Raw genomic sequence first — 15,000 nt, 5'->3', positions numbered from 1 at the left:
GTAAAGTGACAAATAACAAAACCGGAATGTTTCCAAGGAAGAAACCGGAATTAAACTTAAGCGGATGACTCCTCGTTCGTTTCTCTTCCCTTTTTACCGAAGCTCTTTCCTCTTGTAACCGTCTGCAGACGAGCTTGCAGCTTCTGCCGCAAGCACGAGATTGCACTTTCACCATGAAACTCCGCTACGTCGAGGGCCATTCAACGTGGCGTTGACTTTGTGCAATATGAGCGCCGGAATAAGAGGCGCGATACGACGGTAAAACTATTTTGTAGGAAGATTCGTTCGTAGAAATTCAACTAGAGAGAGAGAGAGAGAGAGAGAGAAAGGTAGAAAGATATATATACTTACACACACACACACACATATATATTTGTATGCAAACAAGTTTTGTGTGATCGCTTACATTGCAAAAGAATATTTAATTTCTAATTTTGACTAGTCGTCTCTCGTAATTTCTTTACTAAATAATCCTCTGTTGTATCTTTGTATTCGTAATTATAATTAAACGTTTTCATATCTTTTTAATGTCTTTTAAGGAAAATGAAAGATTTATTTATCGATGAAAATTTTCCTTCTTTTTTTCTCCTCTTTTTTGAAATTATATCGTTTATTTTCTAAATTAATTGACTGACTCTCTACATCTAGTAAGGCATACTCATAAAGTCTAGAATATGCTGTATTATATATTTAAATATTTTAAGATAATATATTTGGGATAATATTTATAAGAATTTAAGATATATATAAATTATAAATCATCATTACAGCTACATTGTTAATAAATGTATCTCGGGGTAACAGCGAATAGGAAAAAATTAAATTTATTATTAATTTATTATTCTTAATATTTAAGCGTAAATGTATTTGATGTATTTGAAAAATAATATAAGAAATATTTTTAAAATATTGTGAAGAAAAAAGAAATTCATATTAATTTCAAGAACTCCATTGGAAATATAATTCCGACAAATATATTAGCAATCAAATTGTTCGATATGACTAATTTGTTGATAAATCATTATTCGTTACTCGTCGTGATATTGAACGCAATAAAAATCCTTATATCACGTAGCTTATCTCTGCTGATCCTTGAATCTTTTCTCTTTGTTTCAGGTGATACACGGTGTCCACATTGAGCCGGCACACGAAGTGAAAAAGCGTAGCATAAGTCAGCCACTTCGCATTCTCCTTTCTTACGACGAGAGCGTGTTTAGGTAAGCATATCGAGATTAAATAAAAAATGTAAACTTTTTCGACATTTTGATGTCGATCGATAGACGCTATTATATACCTATCGAAATTTGATTCGATGGATCGATTGTTGATTATGTCCCATTCGTATTTATCTATGAACTTCGTTAAACCGGTGAACATGATTTTCGTGAACGTCGGTACATCGTCCTAATTGCAATTTCAAATACCGCGAATGTTGAAATCGAATTCTCCTTCGTATGAACAATACGACGGATGCTACCCTTTGAACGATGCTTTACGTTAAAACTCGAATGTTACCCGTTGGTATTCGTACACACACGCGTTTGGTTTCTCTCGTTTTAGGAGAATCACGTTTCACGCGTGAGTAGTCGCTTTACTTTTGTTTCCGAATACATTCCCAAGCGAATTCCGTGTTCGTTTTATAAATGTTAATGACATTCGTGAACGTTTGATAATATCTTTCTGTCGGTAGAACTCGTTCTACGTTTTATCGTATATAAATCTATTGTCGTAAATATATATATATATATATATATATATATATATATATATATATATATATATATATAAAGAATAATAAATCGAGAATGAGTTTTTACTCGTTGTCAGTTTATACATTTTTTAAAGAAATATTAAATCATCGATGGAATAACATAAAAGATTTCTCATCCTTTTCGGCAATTAATTATTCGGCGATCTAATTATTTCTAAGTAAGTTATAAAAACGATTTCGTAGTATTTGTTACGTTAATTGTACGATTGACTAATTAAAATTTTCTTCACTTAATTCGCACTTAAACGAACGACCTTTTATGACTACTATGAGATATATAATGTAATGATTTTCTTTTTTTTTTGTTCTTTTCTTTTTCATTTCTTTTTTTTGGTAAAATTTTAAGTTTTAATAATTCGTATGGATACGTAAAAATAGATTGAAATCGTTTGTAGAGGACATGAGAGAAAAGAATATGACGTGTATAATAGAACATAAATATCAACGTGAAATAGAAATAATCGTTTGGGCACGCCTAGACTTCGTTCGTTCGTTCATTCGTTCGTTCGTTCGTTCGTTCGTTCGTTCGTTCGTTTATTCGTCCCAACTAAAGATAATGTTACCTACATGGACGCAGATAGAAACTTAATCATTGTCGATATGCATCAAGACGACGTAGGCGTATATTTCAAATAGCTATAATAATTCGTCCGCGCACACCCCCATAATGCATAGACCAGATGGCAACGAACTTTAGATGCATCGCGATTGTAGTTTTTCTCTTCGCGTGCATGCCAAACAAATGTAACTCACGTAATTCTTGATTTTCTGACTTTTACGATCGCGTTAATTAATGACTTGAAAGTAAAGAAAAATCGGTTTGTTATCGCATCGATTAATTATTCGCTGTTTTTTCTTTTATTTATTTATTTATTTATTTATTTTTTTTTTTTTCGAACGTTAATCACTCATTCGTAGAAATGTGATTATAAATAATCGTAAAATTATGTTCTTGTCGTAGGAAATTTTCATGAAAGATTTTGGCAACAGGAACGATCTTGTTATGTCAGTTAAACTCCACAATTCTTAATTAAGTTAACTGTTACGGTACTCGTAAATTAAATACCATTGGTATTTCATTTCGTTACGTAATTTCTAGGATGGTGTATTCAAGCGAAGATATATACAGTCTTGCTGTTTTCGACGATCGTATTATCGTGGTTCGTTCATTCGTTCGTTGGTTTTTGCCTGAAGTATTGCCAAGCTTCTTACACAAACTAAGTCTAGTATTTTCTTTTTTGTTTTCCGTCATTAGGAGGAACGAATTGGCAAATCTATCAATCTGCAATATAATAATACTTAATAATAATATTAAAATATAATAATATTTACTTTTTTCGTAAAATTATTATTTACTCGAGATAAAGTTTGTGATATTCTACGAGTATACAGAAATTCAATATCAACCTACGATTTACACTTTATCGTGATAACCTAAAATGAATAAAAAAGAGATAGATAGATAGATAGATAGATAGATAGATAGATAGATAGATAGACAGAGAGAGAGGAAGAGAGAGGAAGAGTCCTTAGTGAATATTTTCCGAGGAAACATTTTCAAATATAATATCGCTAGTGTTAACGCTAGTGTAAAGCGTCGAGCACTTCAAGCTGCGGCCTGTAACTTTTAACTTTTACGAGGAGCTTGCTACGCGCAAGTTCAGCGGTTACTAAATGCTTTCGTAATGCCCGCTGAAACTTTCGTGGTACACGGTCTACCAGGCCCTCGAGCTTTTCTCCTATTGCATTCATCGGCGTTCCGACGTTTTCGCATATATAAACAAGAACTTGAATTTCTCTGGTACTTTTCGTTTAATAAAGATAAGAAGAAAGAGAGAGAGAGAGAGAGAGAGAGAGACTTTTCTAGCATTATAGACTTTCATCTTTTTACTATGATTAATATCGAACTTACTAAATATAAATAGACGTTTGTAGAATATCAAAGTTATAAAACGACAATTTAGTATTTCTTTTCATGATATTTCTATGTTGCATTTTCAAGGAAAAAAAAAAAAAAAAGGGAGAAAGAAGTGTGTTAATAAGTAAAAAGTTATCGACCGGCGGTAATTTGTCTTTCTCTTTTTCTTTCTCTTTTTCTCTTTCTCTCTCTCTCTCTCTCTCTCTCTCTCTTTTTCTCTTTTTCTTTCTTTTCTTTTTTTCTCTTTCACTCACTCGTCAACTCACTACGTCTACGGAATAACATAGTTTCCGGAACGACTTATTTTATGGGTATACGTGGCTTCGAGAGTACCACAGTCACGAAAAGTTTCGTGAGATAAGGTGTGTGCTTCGTTTACGTACGTACACCTGCGTATACTTTGTCATTATCTGTCATTACTCGTCACGCGGCATTATTCCATATAGTATCTATGTGCGAACGACCGCAAAGATGAATCACGTTATTTCTTTTAACGTTAATACATTGATCGAATTCTTTAGGAACATTCGATATAGTCCCGACGAATTTTACAAATTGCTCTTACGAACACGCCTAGTGATTTACCGTTTCTGGCCGACATCGTAGGCTGGTCACGCGACTCGGTAAAATTATCTGAGAGCACTGCAGGATAAGTAGGAAACATGGAAGCACGGAAAGATTCGCTACTTCGTAAGATTATTTATCTTCTTTTCTTTCGTTTTTTCTCTCCCTCTCCCTTTCTCTCTCTCTCTCTCTCTCTCCCTCTCTCTCTCTTTCTTTCTTTTTTTCTTCCTTTTTTATTCGGAAGTATATTAATGAAAAAGAAAGAAAATATTTTAATTAATTAGAAACATGCGAATGAAAACTAATAATAATAATAATAATAATAATATAAATTAATTAATTATTAAAAAAGGTATAAATAATATTATCTATGAATACTGAATGTGTACGTAGAAAAAAAGCTAATAACCATGCATTATGATCCATCCTACCTCGTGACATATTCTTGCATTTTTAACCTTTATCGCTTTAACCAGCTTTAAATATTGTCAGTCAGCACTTTCTTTTTCTCTTTCTTTTATTTTTCTATTACTCTTGATATTTCCATTTAACTGTAACATTTACAAATGGATTTTTTTTTTTTTTTTTTTACTAATAAACTAATTCTCTTGGAAAAAAAAATAATATAATATATTTATTTGGCAGTTTCAACATCTCCGAAATTTGTTTTGAATTTCATTGGAAAACATTATTATTACTATTACAATATTTATCCTTGAAATGATATGGATTAAATATATATCGTATTTTGTAGTTAATTCTTTTTTTCTTTTTTTTTCTTTTTTTTTCCTCGTTAATAATATAACATTCGAAATTAATCTAATCGTCAAATGAAACACATCCAATACTGCTTTTTAGCTCTTCCTCTCTCTGTCTCTCTCTCTCTCTCTCTCTCTCTCTCTCTCTCTCTCTCTCTCTCTCTCTCTCTCTCTCTCTCTCTCTCTCTATCCCCATGTCTTTTTCGTCAGACAATTCGAACCTATTGTAATAATAATAACAATTTAAACGAGTAAAATTATCGATATCGATCGATGTCAATTTATATAGAGAATGCTCGAGGCGTTTCACCGCGGAGTAAGGGGTAGGATGGGAGGGGTTGGAAGGATGAGGAACTTTTAAACTCGATTCTCGATACGCACACGACCAGAGATATCGTGGATGAGAATTACAACGGTGCGTTCGAATTTTCTCCTACATTTCTCTCTCTCTCTCTCTCTCTCTCTCCTCTCTCTCTCTCTCTCTCTCTCTGTCTCTGTCTGTCTCTGTTCTTCGCGCGCACAGCTGTGGCCCGTCGCATCGACCGATTAATCACGTTCTCTCGTTACCGATAATTAATCCCGTGTCGCTCGTACGCCGTTGAATGAGAAAAAAGCGAATCGAATTAACCAAGTACGGATGAATTCACCGATATCTCGCGTTCGCCAATCGACTCGTTCGTTTCTCTCTCGTGGGAGTCGATCGACTCAGAACATTCAAGTCCAATAGAAACTAATTCTCTCTTCTCTCTCTCTCTCTCTCTCTCTCTCTCTCTCTCTACCTTTTGAAAATTTTATCACGCATAATCAAAAACTTGGACGTGCTTGATGGCAATCGCCGATAGTTCTTTTTGTAAAAAAAAAACTTTGATGATGGCAAACGACGTATCTAAGGTCCACGTTTTTTCTATCGAATTGTAGATATATACGCACGTTGTTACGTAGAAATATCTACCTTTTCTTTTCTTTCTCTCTATCTCTCTCTCTCTCTTTCTTTCTCTCTTTTTATGAATCTCGTTAAATTTTCATTATCTCGTTAAACGTTATAACGATCGAAGTATTTCTCATAACGCGAATGTCGAATATCATGCCACAAAGTTACATACTCTACGTATACATAAGATATATATATATATATATATATATATACATATATATGTATTCACACGCACACACACGCGCGCACACACATATACACACATGGATATGCATATATATATAGGTATATATATATATATATATATATATATATATATATATATATATATATATATATATATATATATATCGATGGACGTGCTAACGTGTCGTGTGGTTAATCTAATGGACGTAATTTATTCCATCGTTTAACGTAAGATGGATAGCCAGTGATTGTATTCTACTTTAAAATGGCATTTTAGATAGACGAGGAGAATAATAGTAGAGAGGGATGAAATATAGGGGGCTTTCGTTTATATATCCCTTTGATAGTTTTCGTGCGCGTCTTATATAAATCCATTTTATTTCTCTCTTTAGATGACGGAAGTTAATTAATGTCGAGGGAATATTACGATAATAGAAAGAAATAGGATAAAAAGTGAAAGAATACAAAATAATAAAGTTCGAATTTTAATTCGGTGAAATTATTCCGATCGATTACGATTGCACAGTTTAAAATCTGTCATCGTCGTTCTTGTTAATCTATTATTTATTTGTCGCGTGTCTGTATGTGTGTATTTTTTTTTCTTTCTTTATTTATTTATTTATTTATTTATTCGTTTTTCTTTTTACGAATAGAGGTGCACCAAAATTCAATGGATCCGACGTAAGATTGGCAATTTATTATATTTCTCTTTGGAAGTAATGTAAAGCATGTAGGGGATAGAAGCGCTTAACTCTCGACATCAGAGTGCAACGAGGTTATAGCGTGTACACCCTTCAATGTTTGGGGAAAACTTTCGCGTTAATACCCGAAGCGAGCGGAACGAAGGATACGACGAAAATTGCGCCTAATAGAATTCCTATGCGGTTGAACGGAGTTATATTCGACGTTCTTTTTCGCGAGAAGTCTGAGAGAGCTCGTTTCTGATGGTTGGGGATTAAACATTTAGAGAAAATTCAAAAGCGAATTCGGTATTCTCGTAGACTACGATCTTTCTCGTATATTTTAAATATGAAATGATTTGATTTTTATTGTTAATAAAAAGAGAGAACAAAAAAAAAAAAAAAGAAGAAATTGAAGAATCATTCTCTCGCTATACACACATTTTATTTGATTCTAGTCGGATTTCGAAGACAAGTTGATCGATCGATCGATTAATTGAAATTCTATCGAGGGAAAGGTTCAAAAAAAGAAAAAAAAAAAAAAAAGAAAAAAAAGAAATGTAGAGAATGGTGCATCGAAGGAACCTTTTTAAAACATTCCAAGAGCGCTTCCGATGCGTACGATAACTTACGATCGGAAAGCCAATACGAATTTCGAAATGCTCATAGAAACCTGAATTCAAAGTGCAAATCCATGGAGCCGTTGATGGTGTATAATGGTTTTGATGTTTGACAGACGTGCATAAAACATCGTCCAGTATCGGTGTTTTTCAATGTTTAGCACATGGAAACGTGTGAACGTCAAAGGAAGAAAGGAAAACAGAAAGAGAGAGAGAGAGAGAGAGAGAGAGAAAAGAATACGGGAGAAAGGAATGATAGAGTACAAGTTTCGTTCTTTTTTTTTCTTTTTTTTTTTTTTTTTTTTTTTCCATTAAAGATTCCATTCCCTAATTCTGTTTTATAATTTACGTTTATCTATCTAAATTCTACATAACTATTTCCCTATTTACTATTATATCATATTCATTTCCTTGCATTTTCCTTTTCAATTTTGTTCAATCCTATTTCTCTCTCTTCCTCCCTCTCTCTCTCTCTCTCTCTCTCTCTCTCTCTCTCCCTCCCTCTCTCTTTCCCAATTTTATTCGAACGTTTTAGTCGAATGTTTACTTCGATGCGAATCGCATTGTACCCATGGCGAATGCCTGGGAGCGATTACTAGCTAAATTTATAACCATTGCGATCGTACATTAAGCAGGTAATATTCGTACACGGCTTATCTCTATTGCTAATTACATTACACTGCTAAATCCAACATCGTTACTTCGAAGTCCATATCAAGTTATCTAGTCCTATCTAATCTATACGTAAATGCTTTTCGATCGATTACGATTGGATAAAAGGAAAGATTCAAGAGTACGTATATGAAGAATAAGAGAGATAGATAGATAAAGAGAGAGAGAGAGAGAGAGAGAGAGAGAGAGAGAGAAAATATATTCATTCATTAGCATTCTCAAGTATTTCAGAAAGCATATCCTAACAGAACTCCATTTTGATCCTTCGATAGATCGTAAGTTGGTTCAGCTTGTTGAACGTGTATATGTGTAAGAGAGAGAGAGAAAGAGAGAGAGAGAGAGAGAGAGAGAAGGAAGTTGTAAAGGACGGTCGAAAACATGGTTGTAATAGTGTCGAAAGGGACGGAATGGGGTGCTTCGAGGAGTGTAAATATACAACTAACTCGGTAACCCGTTAATCGTGCAGTTTATTTACTAGTTAAATAACGAACTCGACCACTTGGGAGAATACATTCGTGTGGGTGATTCGTGTGAGAGAAAGAGAGAGAGAGAGAGAGAGAGAGAGAGAGAGAGAGAGAGAGAGAGAGAGAGAGAGAGAGAGAGAGAGAGAGAGAGTAGGAGAGAAAGAAGTAGTATAGACGGTTGGGAATTGGCAGAAATTACGCTACTTTTCCAACTACCCGCAAGTTTCGCTTTTGGGGTGGCCTGAACGCCTTCCAACGGGTCTGCTAATGAAGGAAACTTTCCTATTGCTTTTTTAAACAATACCGAGCTGTCGTTCAACTTTCTAACGAACTTCGACGATCGCTTTATCTGATCGTAGACAGGAGGAGAATCACCCGAAGCAAGAGGTTGGATATATAGGTTGGTTGGTTAGTTGGTAGGTAGGGATTATTAAGATTCTCTGGAGAGTCTAAAAGTGGGTAAAAGTGTAAGAAAAACGGTAAGTAAGAGGAACGAGGAGGTTAAATCTGAACGTGGCTATTATAGTTTTCGAATTAACGAAGCGACCAGAGTCTACTTACTTGATAGGCCGGTAAAGAAGGGAAAGGAGTAGATCCTTCAAAGAGGATCGTCGAAGTGTGGTCCTGTAACTTGCGTTAATCTAGTCGAAATGATTCTGGTAATTGCTTCTCCCACCTGTACCTTCTCTCATTTCTTCCTTCCTTCCTTCCTTCCTTTCTATTTTCCTATTTTGCTTGCCCTTTTCAACCACCTTTTATCTTGCCCTTCGTAATAGTTGTTACGAGATTTGCTCGACATGATAAATTTACGTCGCTCCGCCCGTAGACTCTCTCTCTCTCTCTCTCTCTCTCTCTCTCTCTCTCTCTCTCTCTCTCTCTCTCTCTCTCTCTCTTGCTATTTTTCTTTTTCTCTCTTTCTCTCTTATACCTATAGATAGGTATAGCTACTTCTTAACGCTTACACGATCCGATGTAATTGAATCACGAGCCACGGTCGATCGAATTTTTTTCATCATCCATTTACATTTTCATGTCGAATACCTTCCGCTTGATTTACGTAGTCCTGCATATTAATTGTTTTTTTTTTTTCTTTCTTTCTTTTTTTTTTTTTTTTTTTTTTTTTTTTATTGTAATATATTTTACACAACTTCATTCGATTTATTTCTTTATTATTATTATTATTATTATTATTATTATTATTATTATTATTATTTATTTACTTTTATTTATTTACTTTTTTTATGATTATTTATATACTTTTTATTTATTTATTTTTTTTTTTTTTTTTTTTTTTTTTTTTTTTTTTTAATACGTGTACGCTTATATCATTTTTTTTTTCTTTTTTTTTTTTTTTTTTTAATGTACCAGTCTTTTATTCTTCAGATCGTTATCTCCAATACATTGATATACGCTCGATAAGGATATACTAGGTGGTGGTAGCTTTCCGTCTAAATCAAGTAATTCCGTGAGTAAATGTTATCCTTTCGATCGTAGCAAAGCTCGAAAGCCGTGTACGTTGTGTTAGATAGAGAAATGGGGAAGGAAAAGGGCCAAAGTTTTAGCTCACTAATCCAATTCAACAGTAGTAGTAGTAGTAGTAGTAGTAGTAGATAGTGATGATTGTTCTAGTATTTGTAGAAATATGTCGAAATATCATCGACGAGTCAGTCTTTAGGTAATTCATCGTTGCAGACCTACTTTCTTCTTTTTATTCTTTCGACTTGTCAGCGAATATAAGAGCGACCACCAGAAAAACGTTAAAAGCTCCGACACTATATTCCACAGAGACACTCTTACAAAAGTATCCATGATATATATATATATACACACACACACACACACACACACACACACACATAGAGACAGAGAGAGAGAAAGAGAGAGAAAGCACTGCTACGAGTTCTTTGCATACATTATGAACGCAGTCGCGATGAAAAGTTTTCTAAAAAAAGAAAAGGATTAAAAAAAAGAAAAAAAAAAAAAGAGAGAAGAAAAGAAAAGAAAAAGAAAAGAAAGCCGTACGAATTTCCTCCTATATCTCTTCCACTTGTCTTCTTGAGCTCTTTCGAGATTTTCTCTCGAGGATTCTTCGAAATAGCTTTGCGAAATTGCCCCTCCAAGATCTTGAATATCCCAGGGATTGACCACCTTCAATTGTTTTTGTCGTAATCATAATAATGGTATATTTGGTATATAATAATAATATAAAAATTTGATATATATATATAATATATAGAGATACGGAATGAATATAATATAATAATATAATAATATGGCAGTAATGGTAGACAAGAAGTTGTAAACTTAGAAAGTAGGCTAAAGTTATAAAAGATTCAATGTTTCTATAGAAGAAATAGTAACCTAGATGGATAGATAGAGAAATAGAGAGAAAGAGAGAGAAAACGCGGAAGATATTATTGTATTGCAGAAGAAAAACAGTGCACGAGGTATAGTTGAAAATTTACGTGATCAGAATTGAAATTCCTCAACGACGTTTCGTCTAATTTGTACTACAGCGAATGCGACAGAGAAAAATAGTAAAAGAAAGAGAAAGAGAGAGAGAAAGAGAGAAAGAGAGAGAGACAGAGAAAGGATCTAACAAAAGAATTCTCGTCAGCAGCGTGAGGCGGTGCCATTGCATTCCGTTCGTAGTCACCTGCATATTCCCATGCCATTCAACTTGACTTTTACGATGCACGATTACTTTCACCGCGCCCTGCACTAGAAGCAGCAACGTGTGCGGTTTGCGAAGGAAGCGCGGAAATGTTCGCGAGGTCACCACCAATCGCAATGACGCTATGTTATAATGAAACGCTTACTTTTGTTTTTTTTTTTTTTGTTTTTTCTTTTTTTCTTTTTTTTTTTTTCTTCTTCTTTATTTATTTTACCACGCTCCCAATTAACTAGCATTAATTACGTGCATAAATGGTGGAACAGCTAATTATACGTACGAATGGGAGTTTGGAAATTTTTCAGACGACACAAACACACGATTTATATTTAAATGTATATATTTGACTTATATTCAACACGTATAATAAATATATTGTTAATGAGATAATAACAATGGAACATTTACAATTTGCTCATTGTTGTTCGAATTATTGAAAAAGTTTTGTGTTATTTATGAATCGTCAATTTGCAAGAGATATTCGTGTGAGATAATAATAGGGAGATCGGTGACGTAAATCGGAGCAATATTTAATCACGAAACGCGAGAGGCTCTTAAGATGAATCACGACTGTGATTGGAGGTTTGAGTGTACTGGTTGTCACGATGGAACAATTAGTGTCAACGAGCCAACGCACTAAGAGAATTTCTCTCTCTCTCTCTCTCTCTCTCTCTCTATCTCTCTCTCTCTCTCTCTCTCCCCTATCTCTATCTATCTATCTATCTCTTTATCTTTCTCTCGTAAACGCGTCGAATCGCTTTGACTCATTTAATCTCTAATTTGAGAATTCCTTTTTAATCTCGATTATTCGCTAGACGATTTAAAAAAAAAAAAAAAAAAAAAAAAAAAAAAAGAAAAGAAGAAGAAAGTTAACGGCATCATCGTTTTAAAGATTTAACAAACTCCCGAACGTAATCAAAGGTATTAGATTTAATACTTTAAATAATGTAGAGTCAGAATCTTTCTCCTTCCCCCTCCACCCCACCTCCTCCTCCCCCCCCCCCCCCCCCCCCCCCAAAAAAAAAGAAAAGTAAAACCAAATAAAGTCGCACGACAGATTATAATTTCTCTCGTACATTTTCTCGATCGTTTATAAATACGTTTGCATCATAATCACTCGGATTAAAATATATCCGGCTCAAAAATATTATCAACTTCGTTGACGGATAAAATAAGAAAAGTTCGAGCGATGATGTTCACTGTTTTGTTATGCAAAAAAAAAGAAAAAAAAAAAAAAAGAAAAAAAAAAGAAAAAAAAAGGAAACAAAAAAAAGATAACATAAAGAAAGAAACGTTATCCCATTAAGATTGGTGTTCACGAATCCGCATTCGTTTTACGAGTTAAGAAAGAGGAATGTTCTTTCGAGCCGATCGTTACATTCGATTTCCCCGAGCCAAAACTTTTTTAATTTAAGTGAAGTGGTGAAGAGCGGATTTCAAAGTACTTACCTTACGGGGAGGCACGGAACGATTTTCTTCGTTTTCCAGAGTTCGTGAATCATCATTGTTATAACGTTGGACTCGCGGATATAATGTTACACGCGAGAATCTAACATTTCAGTCTAATTAGTTCGAATGTATGATGAATTCGCTCTTATAATGAAATATATGATTGCTTTTGATCTTGACAGACGCATATTTAATGTGTCCTTTGACGTTTCTCTAATGATACGTATATTAATAATCAAGACATTTTCTTGAATCTAATTTTCTCGTTAATATCACGCAAATGATAGCGCCAGCGTTAAAATCATGCTCTGGTAATTCCTTGAAAGGATATAGCGCATGACAAACGTTTTCAATTGAATTTAATGCACATAGGGAAACTGTAATATTCGTTGATAAATTATTATTTTCGTTTTTTTTTTTTTTTTCTTTTCTCTTTTTTCTTTTTTAATAAAATTACAATATTTAGTTGTACGACAATTTGAATCATTTTCCAGGAAACTTTATGAGCATGGTATAAATCCACGTCATTTGCATTTATGTATCAATGTCGTGAATCGATGTCTGTCTATGGGGTCCCTGCGAAATTGACAACATTTGATCGCTTGATTTGTGATCTTTCATAGAACGATAATCGTCGACGATTGTTACGACATTGGAATTTGCGCAATAAGAGACATTGCGAAACGTGCTTAAACTATCTTTCTTGGGATTCGAATCTTATCGTCCGATCCAGATACAAACACGCGCGTGTGCGCGCGCGAACGCTCTGTTATCGCACTATTTCAATCATATTCTTTATCTTCGAGACATAACATTCGATATGCTTTCACGTATAAAATGTCGCCATTTCGCGAACAACTACAACGACGATATCACTGCGCGGCATCATTCGCATTCGTTGGATTTTTCCGCCGTTGTCGATGGTTTATTTTTTTATTTTTTTTTTTATTCTTTTTATTTATTTGTTTCTCTGTTTCTTTTTTTTTTTTGTGATATCCATTTTTCTTTGTTTTCTCTTTTTTGTCTTTTTTTTTTTTTATGCTAAACGGTTACACTTTCAATGTAAAAAATTCAATGTAAAAAAAAAAAAAAAGAAGAAGAAAAAGAAAAAGAAAAACGCTACCATCAAAAAATTATTCGTAAGAAAGTATTAATATCGAAATAAGAAAGAGTTCATTTATATAAAATAAAAATTTGACGTTTAAATCATGTATTTCTTATTAGGTTCTCATAGTCATTTCTTTCTTTTTTTTCCTTTTTTCTTTTCTTTTTTTCTCTCTTTTTTTTTTTTTTTTTCGTTTCATTTTCGACCTCATAATTTTCTCTCCACTATTACGCGGCAATTAAATTAAGAGCGTTACGACGCTTTTTTCGTTCCTATTTTTTCTTCCATTTTGTCATTTTTTTTCTTTTATTTTTTATTATTATATATATATATATATATATTTTTTTTTTCTTCTTTTACCACGTCGGTCTCCGTAAATTCGCCGGCAAAATGGATTTCCGGATGGACGGTGGTGGTAGCGAGATTGCGGGGTTGAACGCACTTCGACCGTGATATGCGTTTTGACCGCGTTCCCGCGATAAAATCGAGAAAAATCGGTCTCCGCTGTGGAACGTAAACGATCGGTTGAATAAAAAGAGAGGAAATAGAGGATGGAAACAATAAAAAAGACAAGGAAAAAGAAAAAAGAAAAGGTAACAACATCTTCACGAATAATCGATACGTTTGTTTGTAGTTGCATTAAGATGGAATTCGATATATATATATATATATATATATATATATATATATATATGATTAATTAATTTTTTTATATATTTAAAAAAAAAAAAAAGATACTGCCAACGAAAGTGCATGTAATAAAAAAAAAATTGTCTGCAACTTTCGTAGCAACAGATAAGCCGTTCGAGGAAAAAGAAAAACGCAAAGGAATATATTTCGTTCCTCTTCATTTTTTATCTCGCACGAAAGACATCCGGCATTTATATTGGATGTTCGAGTTCCCTCGAGAAATGTCATCGGATCTCTTTAGATTCCAAAAAATCCAAACGTTTTATCGTCTTTTCGTAGAAAGATGAGACGTTCACATAGAAAAGAGACACTTTCTTCTCTCTCTCTTTCTCTCTTTCTTAGAAATGAAGACTCTTCGATTCTCATACAATTTTAGCTTCTTTCTAGCAGGTAAAAAAGGAAAGGATCCTTCGTCCTCGTACTCCTTTTAGCACTACGGAAGCCGCGCCGAAAGCTCTCGCAGTTCGTCGACCGTGAAATAAATTTTCTTACGTGCTCTCCCTCGGACGTGCGTGGAA

The 15,000-nt window shown here is 33.8% G+C and overlaps 1 protein-coding gene across 4 annotated transcripts in view; it reads left to right on the top strand.

Moving 5' to 3' along the window:
* LOC124950125 (leishmanolysin-like peptidase) overlaps positions 1 to 15,000 on the top strand; it is a 256,379-nt gene that overhangs the window by 125,473 nt on the left and 115,906 nt on the right. For all 4 annotated transcript variants that reach the window (XM_047496394.1, XM_047496395.1, XM_047496397.1 and 1 more), the window contains exon 3: positions 1,117 to 1,217. In XM_047496394.1, coding sequence (XP_047352350.1) covers positions 1,117 to 1,217 — 101 coding nt within the window. The remainder of the gene's footprint in view (positions 1 to 1,116; positions 1,218 to 15,000) is intronic.

The sequence above is a fragment of the Vespa velutina genome, chromosome 6, assembly GCF_912470025.1.
Source record: "Vespa velutina chromosome 6, iVesVel2.1, whole genome shotgun sequence".
Taxonomy (NCBI): Eukaryota; Metazoa; Arthropoda; class Insecta; order Hymenoptera; family Vespidae; genus Vespa; species Vespa velutina.
Note: the sequence above shows the minus strand (reverse complement) of the source record. Positions and strands in the feature narration are given on the sequence as shown.